This window comes from Mytilus galloprovincialis, chromosome 2 (genome assembly GCF_965363235.1).
Source record: "Mytilus galloprovincialis chromosome 2, xbMytGall1.hap1.1, whole genome shotgun sequence".
NCBI classification, from domain to species: Eukaryota; Metazoa; Mollusca; class Bivalvia; order Mytilida; family Mytilidae; genus Mytilus; species Mytilus galloprovincialis.
The window spans coordinates 93469162-93494581 of NC_134839.1; the positions used below are offsets into that span (position 1 = coordinate 93469162).

Genomic DNA, 25420 nt, shown 5'->3' on the forward strand with positions numbered 1-25420 from the left:
CAGATGCAATCAACATAGTTAACAAATTTGGAATTATTTAGTGAGATAACATCATCTATACATCGGAAAATAAAGTTAAAGGATACGCTAACTTCTTTTCTTTCTTCCTAAGAAGTTTATGTATGACGTCATTCTCATAAGAATAAAGGAACAATTTGTTTCAATCGACAAGAAGAGGGGCCTGTAATATGAAGTTTCCATGATGTCGGTTGTTTTTCTCGGATATATACCAGAATGTTTTCTTTCTGTAATAACTTTAATAATACAAGGAAGATACTTATAGATTATTACATGGCATTTTCCATATTGGCCCTGGTATCAGCCCTAGACTCCCATATCAAGCCAGAGGGCTTTAGCCCGAGGGCTTGATATGGGTCGAGGGCTGATACCAGGGCCAATATGGAAAATTACATGTCATAATCTATTTATCACATATTTTCATGCTGGAGAAAAATGAAGGAATATATCAAATAATTTTTTTATTTTCAACAAAAATAACATTTGAATAAAGAAAAAATTTTAAAAAATGTATCACAGTGCATTAACAATTTGTATCACAGTGAAAAAGTAAAGTGATGAGAATAATTCAACAAATATATAACAATAATCTTATTTTTCAGAGTTGTAAATGTTTATTGTAACATTGCCAATAGAAGCTTGTGGAAGAATGGAAAATGTAGAACATTTTCCACTGTTTATTTTTACATTTTTTTCTACAGATTCAAAATTTTCTATTGTTTGGCAAACTTCATTTAATTCAACACTGTCAAACATATCATCCTCCGGAAAATCTGCAGATTTGGCCTCAAAGCTAGTGTTTGGAGTTGGTTCTTGTGGTATTAATCCCCGGCTTCCTGAACCAATATCAGATAAGATATTTGACATAGTTTGCTGTTGCTGTAATGATGCTGAACTATACTCATTGACGGAAGCAACATTCTTATGGCCTGTCATGACGGTAGTAGCCTCCACATTGGAATGAAGAAGTGAGGACACTGTAGTTTTGCGAACACTATGGTTAACCTTTCTTCCTGTAAGACCACCTTTCATAGACATTTTTTTAGCTAAATCTCCTAGAGTATTTTTACCCAATGGCTGCATGGTAAACCATGTTTGTTTAGCATTTTCACTGGCATCAGGTTGTACCATCCTTTTAATACTTAGATAAAAGCGACTGTCTGGAGTCAGAGCATCTTCAGGGCGGCGACGAATATATTGCTTGAATGCATTCACTGGACAGCGTGGATTATCTATTTTAAGAAAATGAAAATAATCAAGGACATGCATCATATTAAATTGAAACAATATCTACATTTTAAAAAAAAATATTTTAAAGTGAATAAGCTTTAGTGCTATATATCTATTCTTTTCATTTGTTCATGTTTCCATTTTGAGTTCTTTGATGCGCATAGCTAGATATTTCTGGATATTTTGTGTTTTTTTTATATTCGTTTTAAAAGTATATGTAAGTTATATACATGATATATGTATGAATTAATTGTGTAGGCATACTTGTGTGGTGGTTTCTGTATTTATCATTTACTGTCAATTTTATATTAATTTTTAATAAATCGAAAGAAAGTTACCTGGTGTTGCAAACATTTTAGGTGCAAATGCTCTACTGTCACTGTGTCCTGTCCTGGTTTTAGTCAGCCTTTCGTTGTATTCCAAATATTGCTCTCTACTTGCTGTTGTCATCATTTTTATGTCTCCAAATGACATGTCAGTATGCTCCTTCCTTCCCCTCATACCAAAGTGCAAAGTATTATTTAACCATATGGTATTAAGTAGTGCCTCAGGGTTGCCTAAAAGTAAGAATTGACAGTTCAGATTATAGGATAATATTAAAACGTTACGTACACTATGTATAGCTAGAAGTTGCTTACATTCATTATCAATAATGACACTTTACATGTATATAGAAGACTGAAGCACATTTTCAACAAAAAAATATACGCGTTCACTGTCTTGAAACATGTATGACAAACTGCATTCTATGTTGATGTTGCCTAACATGTCTTATTCTGTTAAAACTTAAAGATATATTTTTGAAGCTGATATCATTATCATTTTATGTACATGCACAGTCACATGATAATATTGCATAAACCTATCTGTTCCTAGGAGATTCTGTTCAAATAGCATATCTATTTCAGAGGATGAGAATGGATCAGCTTTCATCTTTTTGTTTCCCAGTCCCTGTGACTTCAAGTGCTTTCTTTTCGCGGATAACACCTCTCTACTGTGGTGAAATTCCTTATCTTTAAGAATATTTATTCCACTCTTTTCCTTCAAGTGCCTATTATTCGATGACTGTATTGACTTCAGGCTGTCTGGCTCATACTCCTCATTTTTCCGAGACCGGACAGACAAATAAAATCTGGCTAAGTACTGATTGAGTTCAGGTACAGATATATCCTCTATTGCCCGTAATTCGTTGTTCTCCTTTAACCATTCAGTTAATAATTTTATGTCACTTTTAGTTTTTCTCTTTGTGTTATCATTTTTCATTTCTTCAATGAAATTACTGGTATAGTCCATTTGATTTCTATAAATCTTCAAAAATTAATTCTTAAAAATTCATCTTTACTAATAAATATTTTTTTTCTTCATGTGTGTTAATGTATGATATGTACGAACTCTGACTATTAATATCATAATTTTGAACCAAAAATCAAAAAAGTTACTCATTAGGTCTCTATGTTACTTCTATTGTTTTTAATATTAAATACTCAATGGAGTATATATGAGTAGTGTAACAGCCTTCTATTCAAAACAAAAACATTAGACATGTGCTTTAAACCTGTTTTATTGTACCATGTGACTTTACTCATTTAAATAACTCTGGTCATGTGATTACTGAGTTTTCTGTTTGCATGCTTTTGTATTTCTCATTGCATATAGAAAGCTCAGTAATCACATGACCAGAGTTATTTAAATGAGTAAAGTCACATGGTACAATAAAACAGGTTTAAAGCACATGTCTAATGTTTTTGTTTTGAATGGAAGGCTGTTACACTACTCATACCTACTCCATTGAGTATTTAATATTAAAAACAATAGAAGTAACATAGAGACCTAATGAGTAACTTTTTTGATTTTTGGTTCAAAATTATGATATTAATAGTCAGAGTTCGTATATATCATACATTAACACACATGAAGAAAACAAATATTTATTAGTAAAGATGAATTTTTAAGAATTAATTTTTGAAGATTTATAGAAATCAAACAGACTATATCATCGTTCGTTACAGTCATGAACCTTTCGTCGTCTGCTTCTGTTGCCATCTTGTTTACAAATAGTATTTGATTCACAGGTTACCGGAAGTCAAACTCGGGGGCACGATATGGGTTTTTGAGGGCTGATATCGATGGGGCTGATAACCAACTTTGACTTCCGGCTATTATTGGCCATGCAAAAACGTACATATCAGTACTAAATATGTGATAATAACTGATATTGGCTTGCTGCACCTGTATAGTTGTTTTAAGCAGATATATACATTGATCGACTCCCGATTTAAATCCAGGTTACAATGTAGTTTAAAATAGTATATTTTGGAGTGTTATTCATATATATTTACATGTCAGCTAGTAGAACATTAGTATTGTTTATACGGAGTATCTTGTAAAAATCAAACAATTTATGGATAATATAACTATCATATCTTGTTTATTGGAGCCGTAAATATCCCTTTGATCCCTCTTGTACATGTCCTATGGGGACTTGAACAAGAGACAATTTAACCACACAAACCCTGTTGCAATCTTACATATACAAATCCTATGGTTTGCCTTTCGAAAAATGTATTCGTTTGAGATTCGAGGAAAACATAACTACTAAATTTAAGAGTCATTCTTTATAATAACCAAAGGATAAAAAAAATTGAAATCCACTCATATTTTCAGAATTAAGTTATCATGAATTCAAATGAAATATATATTAACTTTCAAATAATTTAGACTTACACTGAAATAAAAATCATAAAATACTTTATTGAAACATGAAATTAAAATGGTAAGTGGTGCTACCGTATTTAAATTTATATCTATTTAAAAAAAGTTTTGATAACATTAACACATTACAAGAAAGAAGAAAAAGAGCATGACGCTATTTCTATTGACAGTTTTTTTTAATGAGTCATTTTAAATTTTGTGTACAAATTAAAGAGTATAGCAATTAAAGATTAAAGTTGTTTTAATTGATAAGAAAATACGGAAGACTTTGTTCAATATTACTTCCATGCTCTGACAGACTGAGAAAGCTTAAAATCATTGTAATCAATAACTGATGACACACAAGTTAAAGCTAACTAATTTACTGAGGTGGTCTATACTGTTATAGGAATACCTCTAATATAGATTCATATACTTATACTCAAGTTATTGTATGCGAACCAGTTAAATAGTTATTTTTGTTAAAACCCTTTTTTGCCCCTTATTCCTAAACAGCTACATTTATAACCTATAAATAAGACCAAACCTTCCTATTGGCACATGGAACATTGTGCTTAAATTTAAGAGATACATTCGTTTAGACTCAAGTTATTGTCTGCAAACTAGGGAAAAAAATTGTTTTTGGACCCCTTTCGACCCGTAATTTTTAAACGGTTTAGGCCATGCACCCCCAAAAATCAACCTTAACATTCCTTTTGTCGTACTTAACCTTGTAGTAAAAGTTCGTATAAATCTATATTCCTATACTTAAAATGTCCTGAAACATGACAAAAGCTTGCTTGGCCCTTTTTTGGTCTCAAATTCTTAAACAGCTATGACGATAAGCCCCAAAATTAATCCAAATATTCCAACTGTGGTGTGGAACCTTGTGCTAAATTTAATACAGTTATATACACTGATACTCAATTGTTATTTTCTGTGAAACAGACACATGTTTGTTTTATTAGGCTGTTCTTGGCACCTTATTTCTAAACTGCTATGACAATAACTCCAAAAATTAATCCAAACCTTCCTATTTTGGTATGGAACCTGAATGCTAAATTTCATAGAGCTATTATATATAAACTTATTCTGAAGTTATTGTCTTAAGACCAGACAAACATAAGTTTGGCATCTTTCTACCCAGCTACGAAAATAACCCTCATGATCAATCCCCACAATCCTTTTTGTGTATAGAACCTTGTGATAAAACTCGCAAAATTAATTCTTTATCTATTATAATTTTCTGGTGGCTGCAAGTAGCTATTAAGAGTATAATTTTCTATAAACTATCTAAAAGGATATTATTGATCTCTATAGAGTTATACAATATTTTTTTCGGTATTTTGATGGACGATACTTGTTGGTTTAATCATGGAAGTGGTATACTAATATTATAATATTATTTCCGTGATTTTATCAAGAGTAAATCTAATCTCATAAACAATTTAATTTCTAGTGTCCTTATACTTGACATTTTATTTGGTGTACTGGGTTTTTACAAGTTTATTTATATATATATATATATATATATATATATATATATATATATATATATATATATATATATATATATATATATATATATATATATCCGCTTACTGAGTCCTTGTCCTCAATCGTACAATATTTTAAAGACCTTGCAGTTGGATATCAATTAAATAGACACTATTTAATGGTTATAGCAGGTAAGTGGTATAAAATATTCGTCTTTAATTATTATATATTAAATAATTTGGGTTTTTTTAGTGTCCCGGTGAAATACACATATCATTAAGTTATTCTGTAAAATAATGTTTCAAACGGGATTTATTATTGACGACTGAGATTTTGTTTTAAAAGGACAGACGCAGATTAATATCTATCCAAATAATAGAATACAGGAGGTCCTTGTTACTTGTAAAATCAAAACTATATTGATCTGTATTTAATCTATGATAGTTTTGTCACAACCATTAGTGATTCACTTGAGAACATAACTATTACCTATTGATTACCTGAACTAACCTCACCAATACTATACAATATGTTTATATGACTATTTCGGTATTAACAGTATATGGTAATTGTATATTTTGCACAAAAGCTACCAGAAATATATGTTTAAAATCAAGAGCGAAACCCCTTTATAATTTAAAATAGATATAAGAAGGTCTGGAAAAGTCTGGTGGGAAGGTCTGGAAAGGTCTGGTGTGAGTATAACCAGGAAGATTTGGACAATTGGGACTTAGAAATAAATTAGGATCAGACAATATATTGTTTAGAATTTCCTTATTATTTGACGTGTATAGAAAATCCTAGTTTGTCGTAATTTGAATTGTCGATTATACATGTGGTTGTTTTGTTGGTGTGTTTCGTTTTTGTTAACTCTATAGTCCGTCGGAAATGAATAACAGTATTTTACAATCCAAACAATTTAGGCCCGTTTTACTGAAATCATGATAGAGGTTCCGTACTGGAAAGTTATTGTAAATCAATACACGAGACCGGATACATGAACGTTCACATACTTTATTTTTCCATCCAACATATATACAAAATAAATCACAGTTCATAAAGCATATTTACAAAACAGTAATCATGGCAACATATATTAACTCGCCGCTGCTCGTAGATCGAGAGCGGGGCGAACCGGTGCGTCACATGGTTCTCTCTATATTTTCTCTTTGTTTTTTTTCGTTCTCAACGTAACCTTTATAAAACATGATCATAGAAACGTTTTGTCCAATGAAAATAGAAAAAGGTACTTATAAACAAATAGTTTCCAAACAATGAAACATTTTAAAAGCAGATTAAATTAAGACTTAGTGTTAATTGACATTATTCACTCTATATACAGTTTGGGTGTTGACAAATAAATTACAATGATACGCAATGATGACCATTGTTGTCAAAAAGTATTCTCACGACCTAATCTTAATCTTAATCCATAAATATTTCCTAGTAACGCTAAAACGACTAATACATGTCTTTTATAAAATTATTTGAAAAATAGTTCAAAATCTTGTTTTCCGAATAAAATGCACTTCTAGCGTAATAAAAATATTGAAACTGAATTACTCACAAGAAATAATGACTTTTGATACCAAACATGACTTAAAAATAATCAAATGCAAAATTCCAGTGTAAAATCATTCAAACGGGAAAACCAACGGTCTAATCTATATAAAAACACCGAAAAACGAGAAACACTTATGAACTACACCAACAAACGACAACTTCTGAACATCATGTAGTTAAATTCTCTGAAAAACTACATATTTAAGTGCCTTTTTGGGAAAACAAATTAAATCAAACTTCAATAAAAAAAAAACTAGGCTTACTGTTGATGTCACCTTCGAATTAACCTCTATGAAGAGGCATACAAACCATTTATGATAAATTACTAGTATAAGGAAACAATATGTAAACGCATCTAGAGGTGGGCAGTTTAATTACTTAATTGATAGGGAATGCTGCTTGGGTTCTTATGCTGAGCCTGACTCAGCTAGTATAACCATGGGACTGTATCGCAATCTCGGCAAATTATAAAGAATAACAACTTGTGTGTGAAGATTGTAGATTATAATTCCACCAGAAATGGTACAGGAGTTTTACAGAGTGTGTAAACTGAAAGAAATAAAAATACAATATTTAACAATATGCACGAAAGAAATATATGAATGTTCAATGCAATAATAATATCAAGTCAAAAACGAAAGTAGAATTCTCAGGTCAATTCATAGAAATAAACAATTACAGTTCGTATTTGTTGAATAAACGTGGAATTCAAGTTAACGGAATTAACGGTATATATATTTAACAGTTTATAATCGATCTGAAACGTACTTGACGGTGATTTGTCACAATATCCACAGGAGCAGATTTGTCGTGGCATCCATTTGCAATAGACAGGTGAGGAAGAGAAAGTAAACGGTAGTGAAAATACGGATAAGTCCAGATTATTTCCGGAAAATATGAATGTCTGAAATTTCAATCCAATTGACTTTATAGTAAATATAGTTGCGTATGTGATCCAGAATACTCCCCGTCTGAAATCTACCTGATATCACTATTCCAGAAAGTATAATTCCAAATGTGAATGTCACTATATTAATCCAAAATATATACATATAATTACACAGGTTTGTTCTCTATGAGAAGAATCATGTCCACGATAGGGCGTGTGTAGGTTGTGGCTTTTCCATTAACGATTACTCGCACTTCTGCTTTTCGGACATGTTCGTCTGAACTTTTAAAAGAGTTCACTATAATTCCAACGGGCCATTGGGTACGGCAAATGTTTTTGTCCTTTAGAAGGATGACGTCTCCTTCGATGAGATCACGGCGATCTTCGGTCCATTTTCGTCGTTGTTGTAGTAACGGCAGGTACTCCTTCCTCCAACGGGACCAGAAAACACTGGCTAGAGCCTGTACTCGTCTCCATTCGGCAAGACATAGATCTCGTTTATCGAATTCTCCAAGATGATCTGAGGTGAATATGTAGTCGGTTTTCTGTGTCAATAACATAGCCGGAGTTAATATCAACGGATTTTCTGGATCTGTTGATACCGGTACCAGAGGTCTAGAGTTCACTATTGCTGAAACTTCTGCCATTAGTGTGTTGAGCACGTCATGTGTTAGGCTTCTTCCGGCTGCGTTAAGAAGCATAGAATCAAGAATTCTCCTAGTGATACCAATCATTCTTTCCCAGGCTCCACCCATGTGGGACGAATGTGGCGGATTGAAGATCCAAGTTGTACCAGAATTGTACAGAAAGTTCTTGAAGGGTCCATCTTCAATGTTGATTGAGTCAATCTTTAAATCGTCGATTGCGCCGATAAAGTTCGTTCCACGGTCAGATCGGAAAATCTTAACTTGGCCTCTTATAGCCGCGAATCTCCTGACAGCGTTTATGAAGGCTGAAGAACTCATTTCCTCGATTAATTCGATGTGAATAGCTCTTGTCACTAAGCATGTGAATAAAATTGCCCAACGTTTTGAGTTGGCGTATCCACCACGTGTTTTACGTGAAACAATTGTCCAGGGTCCAAAGGTGTCTATTCCAACGTTAGTAAACGGAGGTGAAGGTTCAAGACGGTCATCTGGCAAATCAGACATGATTTGATACTCGGTTTTTCCTCTGAGTTTGCGGCATGTCACACATTTGTGAATAATAGATGAGATCAAGCGTTTTGCTCCTACGATCCAAAATCCTGCGGATCGAATCGCTCCATCTGTGAAATGGCGACCTTGATGTTTTATCTTGTTGTGGTAGTGTCGAACTAATAATGTCGCTATATGATGGCGTCCAGGGACGATCAATGGTTTCTTTTCACGGAGGTCTAAGTCAGATTTGGCAATACGGCCTCCTACTCGTAATAGTCCTTGTTCGTTCAAAAACGGATTGAGGTTAGCTATCGGGCTCCGCTTATTAATTTGTTCCTGACGTTTAATGCAATCTATTTCATCTCCGTAAACTTCATATTGAGCAGATATTAAGATGAAATTTTCGGCATTCGAAAAGCCTTCCAGAGAAGTCACTGGTGCTGTCTGTTTTGACCCGTGTAAACGGGAGAAACGTTCCAAAAAGGCTATCGCTCGCATAAGTGATGTCCAGTTGGAGAATCTGTTGAATCTATCAGTTCCGACACCTTTATGCTCAAGTGTGGCAAATGTTTTTGCAACATTAACAGTTGCACGTATTTCTCCATCTTCCTCTGGGTCTTTTAGCTGATATATGTCCTCAGAATTCTTTTGCTCTGAGAAAAGAAGTTGTCTTGGTCCTAATAACCATTCGCTGCTATGAATTTCGTGGGCAGGTACGGACCTTGTTCCCGAGTCTGCGGGATTACGGTCAGTTGGTACATAATTCCATTGACTTGGAGAGCTAAATTTTCTTATTTTCTCTACTCGATTGGCGACATAGATAAAGAACCTTCTTGTCTCGTTACTGATGTAGCCTAGGACTACTTTACTGTCTGTGTAGAATTTTACGGTGTCTATATGTAAATCTAAATTGTCCATGATGGTCTGTGTTATCTCGACTGCTAATACTGCAGCAGATAGTTCAAGGCGTGGAATAGTATGACCACTTGTTGGTGCAACTTTAGCTTTCCCAAGAATGAAACCTATGTTTGGTTCACCACTACTGTCGGTCGTGCGTAGGTATGTAACAGCTGCTATGGCTTTTTCTGATGCATCAGAGAAGACATGTAACTCCTTTGTGGTGGTTTTGCTGAGATACAGCACGTAGGTACGTGGAATGCGCAATGTTTCGATAGCAATTAGAGTCTCTCTCCAAGATTTCCACTCATCTGCTGTCTCATCAGTGAGAGGTTGGTCCCAATCGACGGTTTCTGATACTATTTTCCTTAATAGGAGTTTCCCTTGTATAATCACCGGAGCCAAAAATCCCAGAGGATCGTAGAGACTGTTTATCGTCGATAAAATTCCTCTCCGAGTGATCGGTTTGTTTTCTGATGATAATTGAAATAAGAAGTTATCAGTGTTTACGTCCCAGCTGAGACCAAGACTACGTTGTAGGGGTTTACTGTCGCATTCTAAGTCTAGATCTTTAAGATTTGAAGCCAAATCACTGGCATGAAATGCAGACATAACTTCCGCACAAATAGAGGCAAACTTGTGAAGTCGTAAGTTCCCATATTTTGCTAATGCTTGCTGTGTGTCCTTCATGAGCTTAACAGCTTCCTCTTTAGTAGGACATGATGTTAGACCGTCGTCGACATAGAAGTCTCTTGTAACAAAGCTAGTCACGTGACTGCCAAACTCTAGTTCTGATGCTTGAGCTGCTTTTCGGAGTCCAAGCGTAGCAACGGCAGGTGACGGACTATTTCCGAAAACATGAACTCTCATGCGGTATTCGACAAGGTTCTCCTGAAGGTCATTGTCTTTATGCCATAAAAATCTCAGGTAATTTCGGTGGTCTTTTCTGACAACAAAGCAGTGAAACATATGTTGAACGTCTGCAGTTACTGCGGCCATTTCTTTCCTGAAACGCAGCAGTACTCCCAAGAGATCATTGGTCAAGTCTGGACCTGTAAGCAGGACGCTGTTAAGTGAAACTCCGTTACATTTGGCGGAAGAATCAAACACACCTCTTATCTGATCGGGTTTCTTCGGATGATAAACACCAAACAATGGCAAATACCAGCACTCCTCATGTTCATGCAATGGTGGAGCGAGCTCTGCATGATTATTGTCTAGGATCTTACTCATAAATGTAAGAAAGTGTTCCCGCTTAACTGGGTTTCTATTCAGACTGGTGTCCAACATATTAGCACGATGAAGAGCTTGTTGTCTGTTGCTTGGCAATGGCTGTCTTGGCACTCGGAACGGCAACGGTGCTACCCAACTTCCTTCCGAGTCTCTCACAAATTCGTTGTTCATCTGCTTCATGAACATTTTGTCCTCATATGACTGTCCAGGCTTATCATCGTCCCTTGTTTTTTCAAAGAGTGGCGATTGTAAATCTTTCGTTACAGGGTCTGTGTAGTTTTCCCGGATGTCAAACTTGCTTGTGCATGGTTGAAAGGTTGAAGGTTGTCCTGTAGGTAAAATGTTGGTTATTTTGACATTTAACTCAAGAGGCACATGCTGCTTGTTAATGCAGGTTTCTCCTATCACTACCCAACCCAGTTTCAGTTGTTGTGCATATGGAGTTCTGGGTGGTCCTATGCGCTGGTCGAGGACATGGTGTGCCTCTATAAGGTCTCTGCCAATTAAGAGAAGAATTTGGCAATTTTCCTCTATAGGTGGAATGCTATCCCTAAGTTCTTTTAAATGAGGGTGATACATTGTTACTTCAGGAGTAGGTATTTCGTCCCTATTATTTGGAATATGATCACATTCAATAAGTACAGGAAGGTCAAACTTGCCATTACCATTGATTGACTCCATGATGAAACCTCTTCCTCTTTTCCCGGAAGTGACTACTTTGCCAGAGCACGTTGATAAAGTATAGTTCTCCGGTTTATCTTTGACGTCGAAAAGATTAAAGAATTCGGGCGATGCTAGTGACCTGTTGCTTTGGTCATCAATGATGGCGTACATGCGAATAACTTTGTACTGGTTATCTTTGTGATAAACATTCACAGGAAGTATTTTAGCACAAGATTTTCCACTATATGTATCTTTGCAGATCTCAGTACAGGTAGAGTTAACTGAGGTTGCCTTAGTTTCAGCCGATTCTATAGGCTCCCCGCCGTAGGCTTGCTTAGGCGAGCTAGACTGTGAACTTGCAGGTTGCTGTGGTCTAGTGATCTGAAGTGCGGTAGTGTGTTGTTTACTTCCACATTCTTTACAACTTATGCGTGCATTGCATTCCCGGCTCCTATGTGTGGTAGAATCACAACACTTGTAACATACATTGTTTTCTTTTAAAAGACCTTTGCGCTCCTCTATTGACTTGGCTCGGAACGCTCGACATTCATTTAAGGAATGCTTTGTTTTGTGAAGAATACAAAGACCTTGTTTGCTGGCGTCTCCAGATTGCTGCTCAACTGCTGTTTTATGAGCACCAACTTTAGTCTTAGGGTAAGGCGTAGACCTTGGCGCAGCACCTTTTGTATTTGGTGTGGCTTTTGACCCAAAGATGAACCCAGGATCGTTCTTTGTTTTGCTTATTTCCCTGATGAAGGCAGAGAATTCTGTGAAAGGTGGAAAGGCAACTTCATATTTGGACTTGTATCTTGTAGCCCTTGTGGTCCACTTTTCTTGGAGTCCGTACGGTAATTTTTCAACAATAGGATTTATCCCGGACGAGGAGTCAAAATATGCTAGCAAACATCCCAGCTTGGGATTTTCCTTGTGATATTCTATTTCAGATAGAATGTCAGACAGTTCGTAGAGACGTGCATTGTCCTTATTCGTTAAGGTTGGGAATTTTGCAAGTTTACTCATGAGAGAGGCTTCCAACATTTCTGGAGCACCATACCGCTCGTCAAGCCTCTTCCATAATCTCTGTATACCTATGGTAGGATTATTGGCGTTCGACGCTCTTATGCTAATGGCGTGTTTAGCAGACTCTGGACCGAGCCACTTGATCAGTAAATCGATCTGTTCTGAGTCAGAGACTTGTAACTCATCAGTCACATTCTTGAAGCTTGCTTTCCAAGTATGGAAGGATTCTGCCCGATCGTTAAAGCTTGTTAATCGGGAGAAAAGCAGGTCCTTGCGTAAGAGGAATCTAGTTATCTCTGATGTAAGGTTGATTTGTTGCTGGTGTGCAACAGGGATCTCTTCTATAACGTCTTGTTTTGTGCGTAAGACAGGGGTCGCTTCTTTAACACCCTGTTTTTGGTGTTCAGTAGGGCTCTCATCTGAAAGACCTAGTTTTTGTATGCCGGTTACTAATCCCAGATCTGGGATAAAGGTAACTTCCGGTGACTTATTATCGGAAGGCAAGACGGCAGATGTCTGTGACAGCAAGTTCGATGCCACGGATGGCACGAACGCTGGTGCTTCGTGACTCAGCTCGATCTTAACAGGAATTTGTTTTTTCTTTTGAGGTCCTGTTACTTCCTTAACAACAGTTGATACAGGAAGTTTATTGACGAAATCTTGCACACGCTGGAGCGGGTCTTCCTTTTCGTCAGGGAGATCGCTATACGCTTGGCTATCATCGTATTCCAGGATACGAGCCTCGGCCTCTGCGGCTGCAGCTTCTTTCTGTGCTTCAAGAAGGTTAAATTTGGCTTTAAGCTCGGCCTTTTCCCGGCTTACTCGTGCGGCTTCTTGTTGCATTTGAGCCTTCCTGCGCATAGCCTCTTGTTCTAATTGTTGTTCTAATTGCGTTTTTCTGTGAGCGGCCTCTTGTTCTAATTGCACTTTTCTGTGAGCAGCCTCCTGTTCTAGCTGAACTGTTCTCTGTGCGGCCTCATGTTTACGTTGAGCGACTTCTTGCTCCATTCTTGCCTGTTTACGACTGGCTTCCTGTTCCATTTCAGCCTTTTTGTGTGCTGCTTCCTGTTCCATTTCAGCCTTTTTGCGTGCTGCTTCCTGTTCCATTTCACTTTGTCTGAAAAGGGCTTGTTCTTCTAACATTGCTTCCTGTTGTAAGATAAGGGCATGTTTTTCGACAAATGCTATCTTAGACTTTGCAGCCTCTGCCTTGGCTCGCTTTCTCCGTGCCAGGCTTGACATGTCTGACACGTTAGAGCTACCGCTGTGCGAGGTTTTCTTACCCCTTGAGGTCTTTGTTTTAGTGGATTTGGCCTTTGTTAGAGCGAGGCGATGCTCGTGTAGTTTTTCCATAACTAGCTCCACTTTGGACAGACGTAAATCCAAAGAGAGTTTACATGCATCAATTTCTTTTTGACTCTCCAATGTTCGGGTCCTTTTCATAAAGTCTAGGTATTCATCTGTAAGCCTACGATAATTATTACAGGCTTTAACAAGTTTGTCCTGGACTGTTAGGAGTTGCTGGAGATCGTTAGGAGGCGTTGTTACTTCCAATAACTGGGATTCAATGTCTGCCCAGAGAGCCTCTAGTTCCTGACAGAACTTGTCACGTTTTTCAGTGAAAGCTCCTTGTCCTTTTTCCGTGAGGTCACGTACTCGCCTAGCCTCGGGAGTTTCATCTGACTGTGATGTACTAGACGGATTTTCTAATAGTTCAGGGACATCTCCTTCTTGGGGCTGAATCTCTTCTTGTTGTTCCACATGACTGGGATCCATGTTGACTCAACGTTGTTGGGTTGCTGTCGAGTTCACACAAGATATGTAGTCCACTGTCAGTGTAAAGGTATGTACGTATGTACGTTGCTACGTTGTCGTTCCTTGTCTGGATATGTAAAGACAGGTTGTCGTCAATTTACTATGCTGAGCCTGACTCAGCTAGTATAACCATGGGACTGTATCGCAATCTCGGCAAATTATAAAGAATAACAACTTGTGTGTGAAGATTGTAGATTATAATTCCACCAGAAATGGTACAGGAGTTTTACAGAGTGTGTATTGTTTGGTAAACTGAAAGAAATAAAAATACAATATTTAACAATATGCACGAAAGAAATATATGAATGTTCAATGCAATAATAATATCAAGTCAAAAACGAAAGTAGAATTCTCAGGTCAATTCATAGAAATAAACAATTACAGTTCGTATTTGTTGAATAAACGTGGAATTCAAGTTAACGGAATTAACGGTATATATATTTAACAGTTTATAATCGATTTGAAACGTACTTGACGGTGATTTGTCACAATATCCACAGGAGCAGATTTGTCGTGGCATCCATTTGCAATAGACAGGTGAGGAAGAGAAAGTAAACGGTAGTGAAAATACGGATAAGTCCAGATTATTTCCGGAAAATATGAATGTCTGAAATTTCAATCCAATTGACTTTATAGTAAATATAGTTGCGTATGTGATCCAGAATGTTCTATTTTTTAAATTCTAAATACAGACGAAGATGTTATGGGAACTTTATTGACCTTATCATACATTTCTATCACATTGTGTATAGGAAGTACTCTCCTCCCTTACGAGAACAACAGGCGCTTGATAAATAAAATGTTTGTTTAATAGATTTAATTAGCCTAGGAAATGATAAGTTTTTTAACTTTAGGCACCAGTATATCATGAAATGAAATTATGTAGAGAAAAAATAGCCAATACCACCCTACAATCATTCATACTCAAAATGTTTACAAACATCGATATCCAAATCTTAGAGGAGTTGTTAGAAAAATAGTGGACCAAATTGTCGATCATAGAAATACCTTCGATATAGCCATTCACATGTACAATACTATTGAAAGATAATCTGTGTTATGTCCTTTAATCTATTGTATACAGATTTGTGTTCTATGATCAAAATACACTTTTAAAAAACTTTATTCACCAAAAAACATTACAACAACTTAATCGTGTTCTTTAAATCAATCACATTGTAAGATAATAATCATTAAAAAATGTCAAGATACAAGATACATGATACTTCTATTCTGTACAACAAAAGCAACGCACCCTAATTGATCTTGTTGTAATAGACGTTTCTATAGCATATCACTTTTTTTTAAACGTGATTGAAATAAGTCAAAATTATTTAATGCCGTTTTATCTACAAATTCTTTAAGCATGATGAGAATGGGAATTTTGACATCCATTCAACCCAAATAAATGTTTTTATGACCATTTTGAAATTGACTTATCATCGACTTTTGAGGTTATAATCTGAATCTTTGTCTCTAAAGTGAAAGTTCAATAGAAATTTTGCACAACTTCCAGGTTATGCTTAAATTTTGATAAAAGGTATGCACATTATTTACTCTCGAAGTCTGTAGGCTGTTTCGTATGAGGCCTTTAGGTGGTATCGGGATAGCATGCTCGCTGCGAGTGAGAGAGGTTGTGAGTTCGAACCTGGTTTGGTCAAACAAAACAATTGAAAATTGGTACTATGCTGTTTCTTTGCTAAGCGCGCGGCAATAAAGGAGCTAGTGTAAATACTGGTCGACTAAGAGTCAGCATAATGTGTCTGGGTGGGGTGACTTGTCATCCTGTGGATTGTTGCCTTCTGAACTAGCACGTTTTATATCCGAATCAGCGTGTTGGTCTAGTACTCAGCAGATTTTAAATTTATATTGCATTACCTTGCACTCGTTGACTTGCCATTGGACGTTAAACTGTTATCCATTTACGACTCGCTTGAGACAGTAACACTATTGCTTAATTTTAACTTGTTGATAAACTGATCTAAACTCAGCAAAATGCAAGTTATATTTCTTATTGTATTTCCGTTCACATAAACTTGATTTGTTAAGGTTACACATTTGCCTTTAATAACACGTGAATCTTGTTTTTAACAAAACATTAGTAACTAAATTTCTCTGAAAAATTCATTTCAATTGCCTCTTCCTAGAAAACTATTGATGTAAACTCAGTAAGTCCTCAAATGAAATTGAACTTTGATCTTACACTTAATTGAAGATTAGTTTGTAACCAAATAGTACTACAACCATAAGTATCAATCATAATATTTTATGAAATTAATTCAGTCGGACAAAATTGATTCTGTTGATTTTTACATAAAATTATACAAATTATGTGAAATTTTTATTTCTATGTCGTGCACAATTCTAACCCATTTTTACACTTTAATCTTAACTGCCTTTTTATACACGCTAAGTTCGCCGGTAAAGAGCAAATAAAATATCAGAAGTACTATATCCATTTCTAAACCCTCATAAATTTTGCACAAATTATCTTATACTCATCAGAAAAAATCTTTGATCTTGTATTCACTACAGAGGGTACTCATTTACTAAACAGTGATAGGCCTAAATTGTATTCAATTTGTCATCCTTATTTTAAAAAAATGGAAACCGGTATAATATTTCCAAGTGGCCTACTCTCGGGAATAATGTCACTGTCAAATACAATATTATATTTTTTTACCTATATAATGTTTTAAAGAGGTGAGACTCTAATAAATTATTTGTTTGTTTGTTTGTTTGTTTTTGTTTATATATTAGACATGATATCAATTGAACGCTTTAAATACTTATTTATAATGAGAACATTACCAGTATTCATTTTTTTACTGGACTATTTTCGGTAGTTGAAATAATAAAAAAAATATAAAAGGAGGAAGTCAATAAAAACTGGCAAAATCTTACGCTATGGATTAGTAAATCTAACGCTATGGATTAGTAAAACGATTGATCTAACGCTATGGATTAGTAAAACGATTGAAAGACAACTGTCATATTCTGGACTTGGTACGGGCATTTTTTTTTACGCAAATGGCGTGTTCAACCTGGTTTTAAGGCTAGTTAAATCTCCAACTTAAATGGCAAGTGTTTAAAGTTCCGTTATATTGGCAACATTTGGTGACAAATCCAAACAGAGGTATTAAAAGGGTTTGTGCGGCAATAATAGTGATCCTGAAGCAACGTTAAAACAAGACTTTAAGTTGTTTACTCTCACAGTTTAATTTCTTTTTTATAGTTAACGATAATTCATTTGAAATGACATTATTTTCATTTATTTCGGTTTAAGATGTAATGAAAATGAAAGCTACACTACTAACAATGAACACTGTCCTTTGCTGGACTTGACATCTATTTCTTTGACAGGAAACTTAAAATTAAAATTTATGACAAAAGAAATGAATTTTTATTGTCAACTGTTAATTTTCCATTTAAAGATAGTGACGTTCCCTTGTCATCATCTTCTGTTGTGTTTATATCTGAACTTGTTCAATTCGCTCGTGTATGTAACAATGTACTCGATTTAAACGAGAGAAATCTCTGTATTATTGACAAATTATTACACCAGGGTTTTCGATATCATACACTAGTCAACACATTTACTAAACTTTATTATCGGTACAAGGACATAATTTGTAAATATATTTCTACATGCAGACATCTTATACGTTCAGGTATTTCACATCCAGTTTTTTTTTGGATAATCTTTTACAAAGCCCAAACATGTCAACATTCACCTCAAAGCCAATCAAATCTCGATACTGTGTTCATGTCAATAAAGAGTGCATATTTTGGTATTTTTCGTGATTCACTTAACTCTTAGGGTCTTTGCATCGGAAATAAACACATTTATTCAAAAACAGTTGTTGACGTGATACGGGGTATTTTGCACAGGCCCTTGTCTCAGAAAAAAAATGTATATAGGAAACGATTCTGAGACAAGTGCCTGTGGTATTTTCTTCTCAAATATTTTATGATGGTATGATACTTTACCCGTAACGGGAGGGATTGTAATTGATTTTCATATGATGAAGACATAATCTTTCAATCAGTTTAATTGAGATCTGGAGCTGGCATGTCAGTAACTGCAAGTAGTCCTTTGTTAATTTATATATATCATTGTCATTTTGCTTAGTTTATTCTGTTACCTATTCTGACATCAAACTCGGACTTCTTTTAAGCTGAGTTGTACTGTACGTATTGTTGTGTGGTTATTTATCTACATTTTCCAGAGGAATATAGGGAGGGTAAAGATTCTTTTGCACCTGTCCTAAAACATAAGCCTCTGGCCTTCGTTAGTCTTGTGTGATTTTTAGTTCATTTATGTTTTTGGAGTTTATTATGAAGTCCATTTTCACTGACCTAGTACAACTATTGTTTAAGGGCAAGTTGAAGTCAGTCTCCAGGTGCGGGAATTTCCAATTGTGTTGAAGACCTATTTGTGGCCTTCAGTTGTCTTCTGCTGTTTGGTCGGCTTGTTGTCTAACATCCGTATTTTCATACTCAATTGTATTTGAATATCCAAAAATAATAAATGTTTTTAATAGCAAAAAAAATGATTATCTTCTTTGGAGGTATGTTCCAAATTTCAAACACACATCTATACTATTAAACGAGAAGCCTCATTCTGTGTGTCCCTTCTCTTCCTTCCACAATAAATTAATCATCATGCCTCTGTGTCCTATAGGTACTATGTATAGTCGCATTTGTCATCCATTCTTATGATTATTCAGTTTGGGTTATTTTGGGAGAAAACGAAAAAAAATGCGTCCGGATGTTTTTTTCGTCATTGGACGAAATTTTAAGCCAGACTAAACTTCCGGTTTTCGTTTTTCTATACTTTGAACATACAAAGACTATGAATAAAGTGTATTTGATATCTGCTATCATTTTCAAGTTTACTATCCACGGCGGTCACAGAGTTAATCAAATAGAGAGGGTCTATATAATATGTCAATGACCGCCGTGGATCGATTAATAAACTGAGAATTGATAGTAAAGAGCAAATACACTGTATTAATTTATAGTAATATGAATGTTCATAATATACTAAACGTATGTTACAGTGGCGGATCCAGGGGTTGGAACCCCCTTTTTTGGACGATCAATGCATTTAAATGGGGACATGTAGTTGAAACCCTTTTGCCTGGGTTAGGAACCTCCCCCTTTTTTAAAATGGCTGGATCTGCCCGTTCATAGTATACAGAATCACGCGAAAATAATTGTCCTTTCCCAAGTACTTATGGGTTCCTAACCCAGGACAAAAAGGGGGGGAGGTCCAACTACATGTCCCCATTCAAATGCATTGATCGACCAAAAAAGGGGGTTCCAACCCCCGGAACCCCCCTCCCCCTGTATCCGCCACTGATGAACAAACATGTATACATATACTATAAATAAAGTGTATTTGCTATTTATTACCAATTCCAATAGTTTTCTATCCACGGCGGTCATTGATATATTTCATATACTATTAATAAATTGTATTTGTTAAAATTTACTATAAATTCCAATGGTTTACTGGGGGGGGGGCTCTTTACTATTCACGGCGGTCACTGATATATACATATATAATATATCAGTGACCGTTTATAGCAATTATAGTATATATTTATGTTCATAGTTTACAGAAAAACAGAAGGAATAAAAATCGGTATTTCGAAAAAAGGGGCGAGGACAAAACAAATGTGTCCAGTCCCCAAGTACTCTGACTTTTGATACCTCTCCAGTTATACATTTTTTACAGTTTACATACGCTCTATTTCCCCGCGATTTCGCGGGTGTGTTCTAGTATTAATGATCAGAAGACGAAATATGTGTTCATCAACTGTGAGCTACAATATATATTTACTATCTGTCGGCTATATATGTCTTAAACCATAATAATGTTAACTTAGATGTTATCCTCCGAAACAGAAACCTATGTTTCGTCTTAATCTCAAAACTTAGTACATGTATTAATTTTTAATCTTCCGTCTATGACTCTACAAAACAAAGAATATCCTATTTTTTAATAAGACCTAAAAATTGTGGATACTGAACGTCTTTTCAAGCTTGCATACATTTAATTTTAGTACGTTTTACACAATCCTATTAACCACATGTTATCGGTTGGGTGAGCTGGATATATTTTCTCTTCCATTGTTGCCCTAACAAAGATTTTCTCTGTCTGGAGTAAAAATTATCACTTCTTCGGTCTGGCAATTGACTGGTAGTATTCAACACGAGGCGCTTCATCATTTATAGCCTCTGATACCATCTCATCCTTATCCAGGGGTCGAATTTAAGCTTTTTAGTGTACTGGCCAGTCGGACCAGTGGACTGTTAATCTACTGGTCCAGCTCCAAATCTACTGGTCCTGCATATATGACATTCATTTGACAAACACTAATATAAATGATAGATTTTTACTTTTATTTCCATGCTTTATTTAACATATGTTAGACAAAAAAAGAGAGTCTTTATCCTGATTTGATAAAGGCGTTTATAATCTCAATGATTTTCTTTATCAAAATCAGGATCAAGGACAGAAAAATGTCACAATTGTCTTCCACATCATCACAATCATCATAACAACCACAGGGTGCCTGACTGGGTGATCTGGACACTTTATTGACAGTGCTCTTCTTATATTAAATAAATCAGTAACTTTAATTCTTTGTTGTTGTTTTTTTTTAAATTTTCTGATTTATACCAAATCTCTATAATAGAGGAAATAAAGTTATATATATATATATATATCTTCAGTGTGAAACATTATGAATATTAGATCTGACAAAAAAGTTGGATGAAGTTCAGATTTACTATATAATTTAACCATTCGCGTTTGTGTTTTTTTACAAGATTTTTTTATATTTACGTTTCCTTTTGTCAATAAACTTTATTCCGGTATTCCTTAAAATTTGAATGTCACTTATTTTATTTTTTTGTCCGGTGGATTAACTCTTTCCAAATTGCTACAGAAATAGTACTTGATTTCGCAGGTAAATTGTTTGGTAAACAACTTGAGATTGCGATGGACATGATTTCCTAGGAAAATTAGTCTGGGGACATGAATTTTATCAAAAATATAACTATGCAACTCTTAAACATTACTAAAACATAACATTTAAATTTCCATGGTTTAAATGTAATTGAATTTATTATATGATTTTAAAGGACATGATTACCTAGGAAAATTAGTCTGGGGACATATATTACTAACATCGGACTAAATATACTAGTAAATTCTGTAACCATGGACTTTTTATACTAGTAATGTTTGTCCGCCCAGACATATTTTACCAGGACAAATTTATCACTTACACAATCAGTGATTTTTATAGACAAATTTCTACTGGTCCGACGGACCACCAGCTAACAAAATCTACTGGTCCGACGCAAATTCTACTGGTCTCGGACCACCGCACCAGCGCTGATTTCGACCCCTTTGACCTTATCATTAATATAGAGTTTTTCAAGAATAAACATTGTTTATTTTTTTCTTACAGACTTCATGATACGTTAAAGTTTTTATAAAGTTCCTCATTTTTGACTAGAAATTATTGGCTCACACCTAAGTGTGTACTTTTAAGATTACGCCATGCAGCTCGTTTTACCATTTAGAATTCAGAAAATTACAAAGTACGTGCTATGATCGGTCTTCGTTTGTCATGGTAACTCTGTTCAGAAGGAAATACATAACCATACAAAACTTTGTCAATTCCCGACTCATGTTAAAAAATCCGACAGAGTTTATCTCAACACTCATTATCTTTTTGCTCACAAATTCCAACGAATATTAGATTAATATGATGTGTTTTGAATGTTAATGACAAAATGTGTCCGCAATCAATAATCCAAGTGAACTATAATTACAGATCTAAACTTATTTAATTGCTCTGACCACAGTATGCTGATCTTAACGTATAAGTAACATAATAGCATAGATACTGTACCTATTACAAATCCTTGTTTAATGATTGTTGATAGTATCCAGTGGTAAACATTTCACAGATGGGTTTTGATATTTGAGCATCATAGTAAGAGTAACTTGCTGTGTTACAGATATTTACTTGCGTTCTTGAATGGAAAGCTGTGATGCAGTCTGTACGAAATTATGCAATAATTATACAAAATTATCTAAACAGTCCCCATACTTTGTCTATGCATGAGGATATTTTGTGTCGTGGCATATAATTCAATGAGTTCTATCATATTTGAAATAAAGACCAAACTCAAATCATATTACAACTGCAGTTGACCCGATACACATGCTACATGTACAGGGTATAGTACATAACAGGAAAGGGTGTCCTCATATAATTAAGCATATCTTGCCGCTAGAATACTGTGCCTGGGCTATATCCGCGTATCTTTTATAGATATACGCCCCAATGCTGTGTACTACTTTTAAGACTCTATGTCAAAGAGTACTTTAGAATGCCGTTCCCGATCCCGCGCTGTTTAGCATTTAGCCTACCTTAATCTTTACATCTGGTACTGCAGTTGAGAAGATCTAGTGGGCATAGACCGACTTGACATAGAGCAGCAGAGCAATCAAGATGAGGGACAATTCCTGTTAATCGACTATTGAACCCTTTGTCCTTACGTAATACTGCCTTCCCACGTTACAATAATTAAGTTCCTCAAAATTGACAATTGCATGCCTTTCGAAGTCTAATGTCTTGTGCATGAATGCTATAGATGATCAAGACCGTTACAGTGTATTTGAAATCCTTATCTTCAATATTGAAATCACCAAGAAAGGATAAGAAAAAGGACACATGACTAGGACGAGGGAAATAATACAAAGTAAAAAACTGATTTATATACATGTAACATAGCGTACATTATAGAATTTTGGAAGAGGGAATGTTACAGTTTATTGCTTTTTGATAATTTAGATTAAATGTACAACTAGAAATTCAAAATAATGTTTAAAAATCTTATTCCATCTTCCAAGTGTTTGTATCTAACTGTCCGGAATCCTTTCTGAACTGGCACGATCGAAGGGATGTCAGCTATAATCAAGATAATCGTTTTGGCTATATCTTAATGTTAAATAATAAATAATAATCTTAAAGTTTTTTTTTCAGTTTGTCAAAGCAAAGTTTCGAGTGAGGGATTGTATATATTCCTCAACGAAAAGGTAATCAATAGTTTTGTCCTTTATTCAACAGCTGAAGTACAAATGTGTACAGATAAATATGTCATACCGACCTTGAACAGTAAAATAATTATCCACTTTTGAAATATATTTGTTTTTGTTGCTTTTTAAATTTATCATTTAAACTATTTCACTTTCTGACATTGTTTGAAACGCATAAATTCTAATTGTCGACTTGCGATGTATTTGATTATTCTTATCTTTTTAATGGCGTAACTTGATGCAGATTCAAACATATTAAGATACAATGATATAATTATACGATCTCGTGACTGGAGTAGATATCTTTATTAAGTCAAAAGTCCTCTAATAAATTATTTTCTTAAAGTTGATATAATGTATTTCAAAAAAAAACTTACGTCGTTAAAAAATCCAGCCATGTATGAATGAAAATATGAAATATGATGTAGATTATCAGCAAAAGTTTCTAAACTGATTTTTTTTACATAATTGTGTATTTTGGCTTGTTCAAAATCTTCAGTTGAAGTCATATCCTCACATACATACGATTTAATCATCTCTAGTGTAATGAACAATAGGAACAGAGTTTCTACTTCATGTTCAAAATATGAAATAAATCAAATCAACGTAAACATTTGGTAGCATTTAATATATTGAACCTTAATTAATCTGTAAAAACAACCAAACTAGAAATTTATATATATACGATTATCACTACTACATGTAGTAGGTAGAAAAATTATATTTCCAATCGATAACATAAATATCTATAAAATCCGACAACTAAATGTGTATCGTTCATAACCTCTATTATATTTCATTAAGATCGATGCTAGGGGTCGTCTGAACTCGCAAATCATTGTATCGTGGGACCTTGATTTCGTATGTTTTCTTCCTTTAAATATCTGTAATTATTTTTTATTGACGATACTAAATTATTGATGTCGTCGTTGTTATAGTTATTGTATCTTAATTGTTTTATGAGCTGTAACTTAAAGTCTTAAAGACTAAAGTGCTGTCGTTATCTACAAAAAAGTTCAAACTTTGGCAATTGTGAACAAGATAAATACAAATTATTAAAGACATTCATAATGTCAGACAAAATCAATGATTAGGTATCAATTGGTAATGATAGAAAAATAGACTTTTTTTTTAATTTCATTCCAAATCAATAACTACAAAATTTCTGAAGGTTTTACTGTATTTGCAAAAAAAATGACATAATGGCACTTATCCTGTTTTATCAAAATTAAATGATAGTTTTTAGAACAAGAGTAAAGATAAAACATTCATTTATTACTTCTATGTAAATAATTTCAATCTTATATTTGTATGACTAGTTGCTTATATGTGTCCCAATAGTTGTGTGGTCTAGATGTAAATGATAGTTTGATAAATGTGATAAAATGTGGGAGACCTTCGTGCAATGAATATAAACTTTGTGAATATTGACATGTTGGTTAAAGCGAATGGACAAGTATCTGATTAACCATGCAATCTATACTATTAAATAAGAAGACCTCATTTTTGTGTCGCTTCTATTTTTTTCCACAATAAATTTATCATCAAGCCTCTATGTCCTAGGTTCCATGCCAATTCGCAGTTGTCATCCTCACTTATTCATATTCAGTTTGTGTTATTTTGAAAGAAAAACAGAAA

At 34.7% G+C, this 25420-nt stretch overlaps 2 protein-coding genes across 6 annotated transcripts in view; one reads left to right on the forward strand and one right to left on the reverse strand.

The window, feature by feature from the left end:
* Positions 1-25420, forward strand: part of LOC143064911 (uncharacterized) — an 89215-nt gene that overhangs the window by 11483 nt on the left and 52312 nt on the right. For 3 of the 4 annotated variants that reach the window (XM_076238118.1, XM_076238123.1, XM_076238122.1), the window contains exon 1: positions 5515-5627. The exons of the other annotated variant lie outside the window; for it this stretch is intronic. The gene's annotated coding sequence lies outside the window, so the exon portion shown is untranslated. Of the gene's footprint in view, positions 1-5514; positions 5628-25420 lie in introns of those variants that run through there. 4 annotated transcript variants of the gene reach the window in all.
* Positions 558-23977, reverse strand: LOC143064910 (uncharacterized). 2 transcript variants are annotated; one of them, XM_076238117.1, is made up of 4 exons: positions 15127-15314; positions 7768-14907; positions 1587-1805; positions 561-1250 (listed from the first exon to the last, which is right to left on the reverse strand). In XM_076238117.1, exons 2-4 carry the CDS (start codon positions 7814-7816, stop codon positions 610-612), a joined length of 909 nt encoding a protein of 302 aa, XP_076094232.1. In that variant the 5' UTR covers positions 7817-14907; positions 15127-15314; the 3' UTR covers positions 561-609. The 2 variants fall into 2 exon arrangements, with proteins under 2 accessions (XP_076094230.1, XP_076094232.1); XM_076238115.1 differs by lacking the exons at positions 7768-14907; positions 15127-15314 and adding an exon at positions 23854-23977 and having other exon boundaries at positions 558-1250.

Coding starts and splice junctions, on each gene's coding strand:
- LOC143064910 (XM_076238115.1), bottom strand. CDS start 23,920: ATGATAAATTTAAAAAGCAACAAAAACAAATATATTTCAAAAGTGGAT. Junction 1,806..23,853: donor TAATTATTTTACTGTTCAAG/GTCGGTATGACA, acceptor TCTTACTTTTAG/GCAACCCTGAGGCACTACTT. Junction 1,251..1,586: donor TAAAATGTTTGCAACACCAG/GTAACTTTCTTT, acceptor TTCTTAAAATAG/ATAATCCACGCTGTCCAGTG.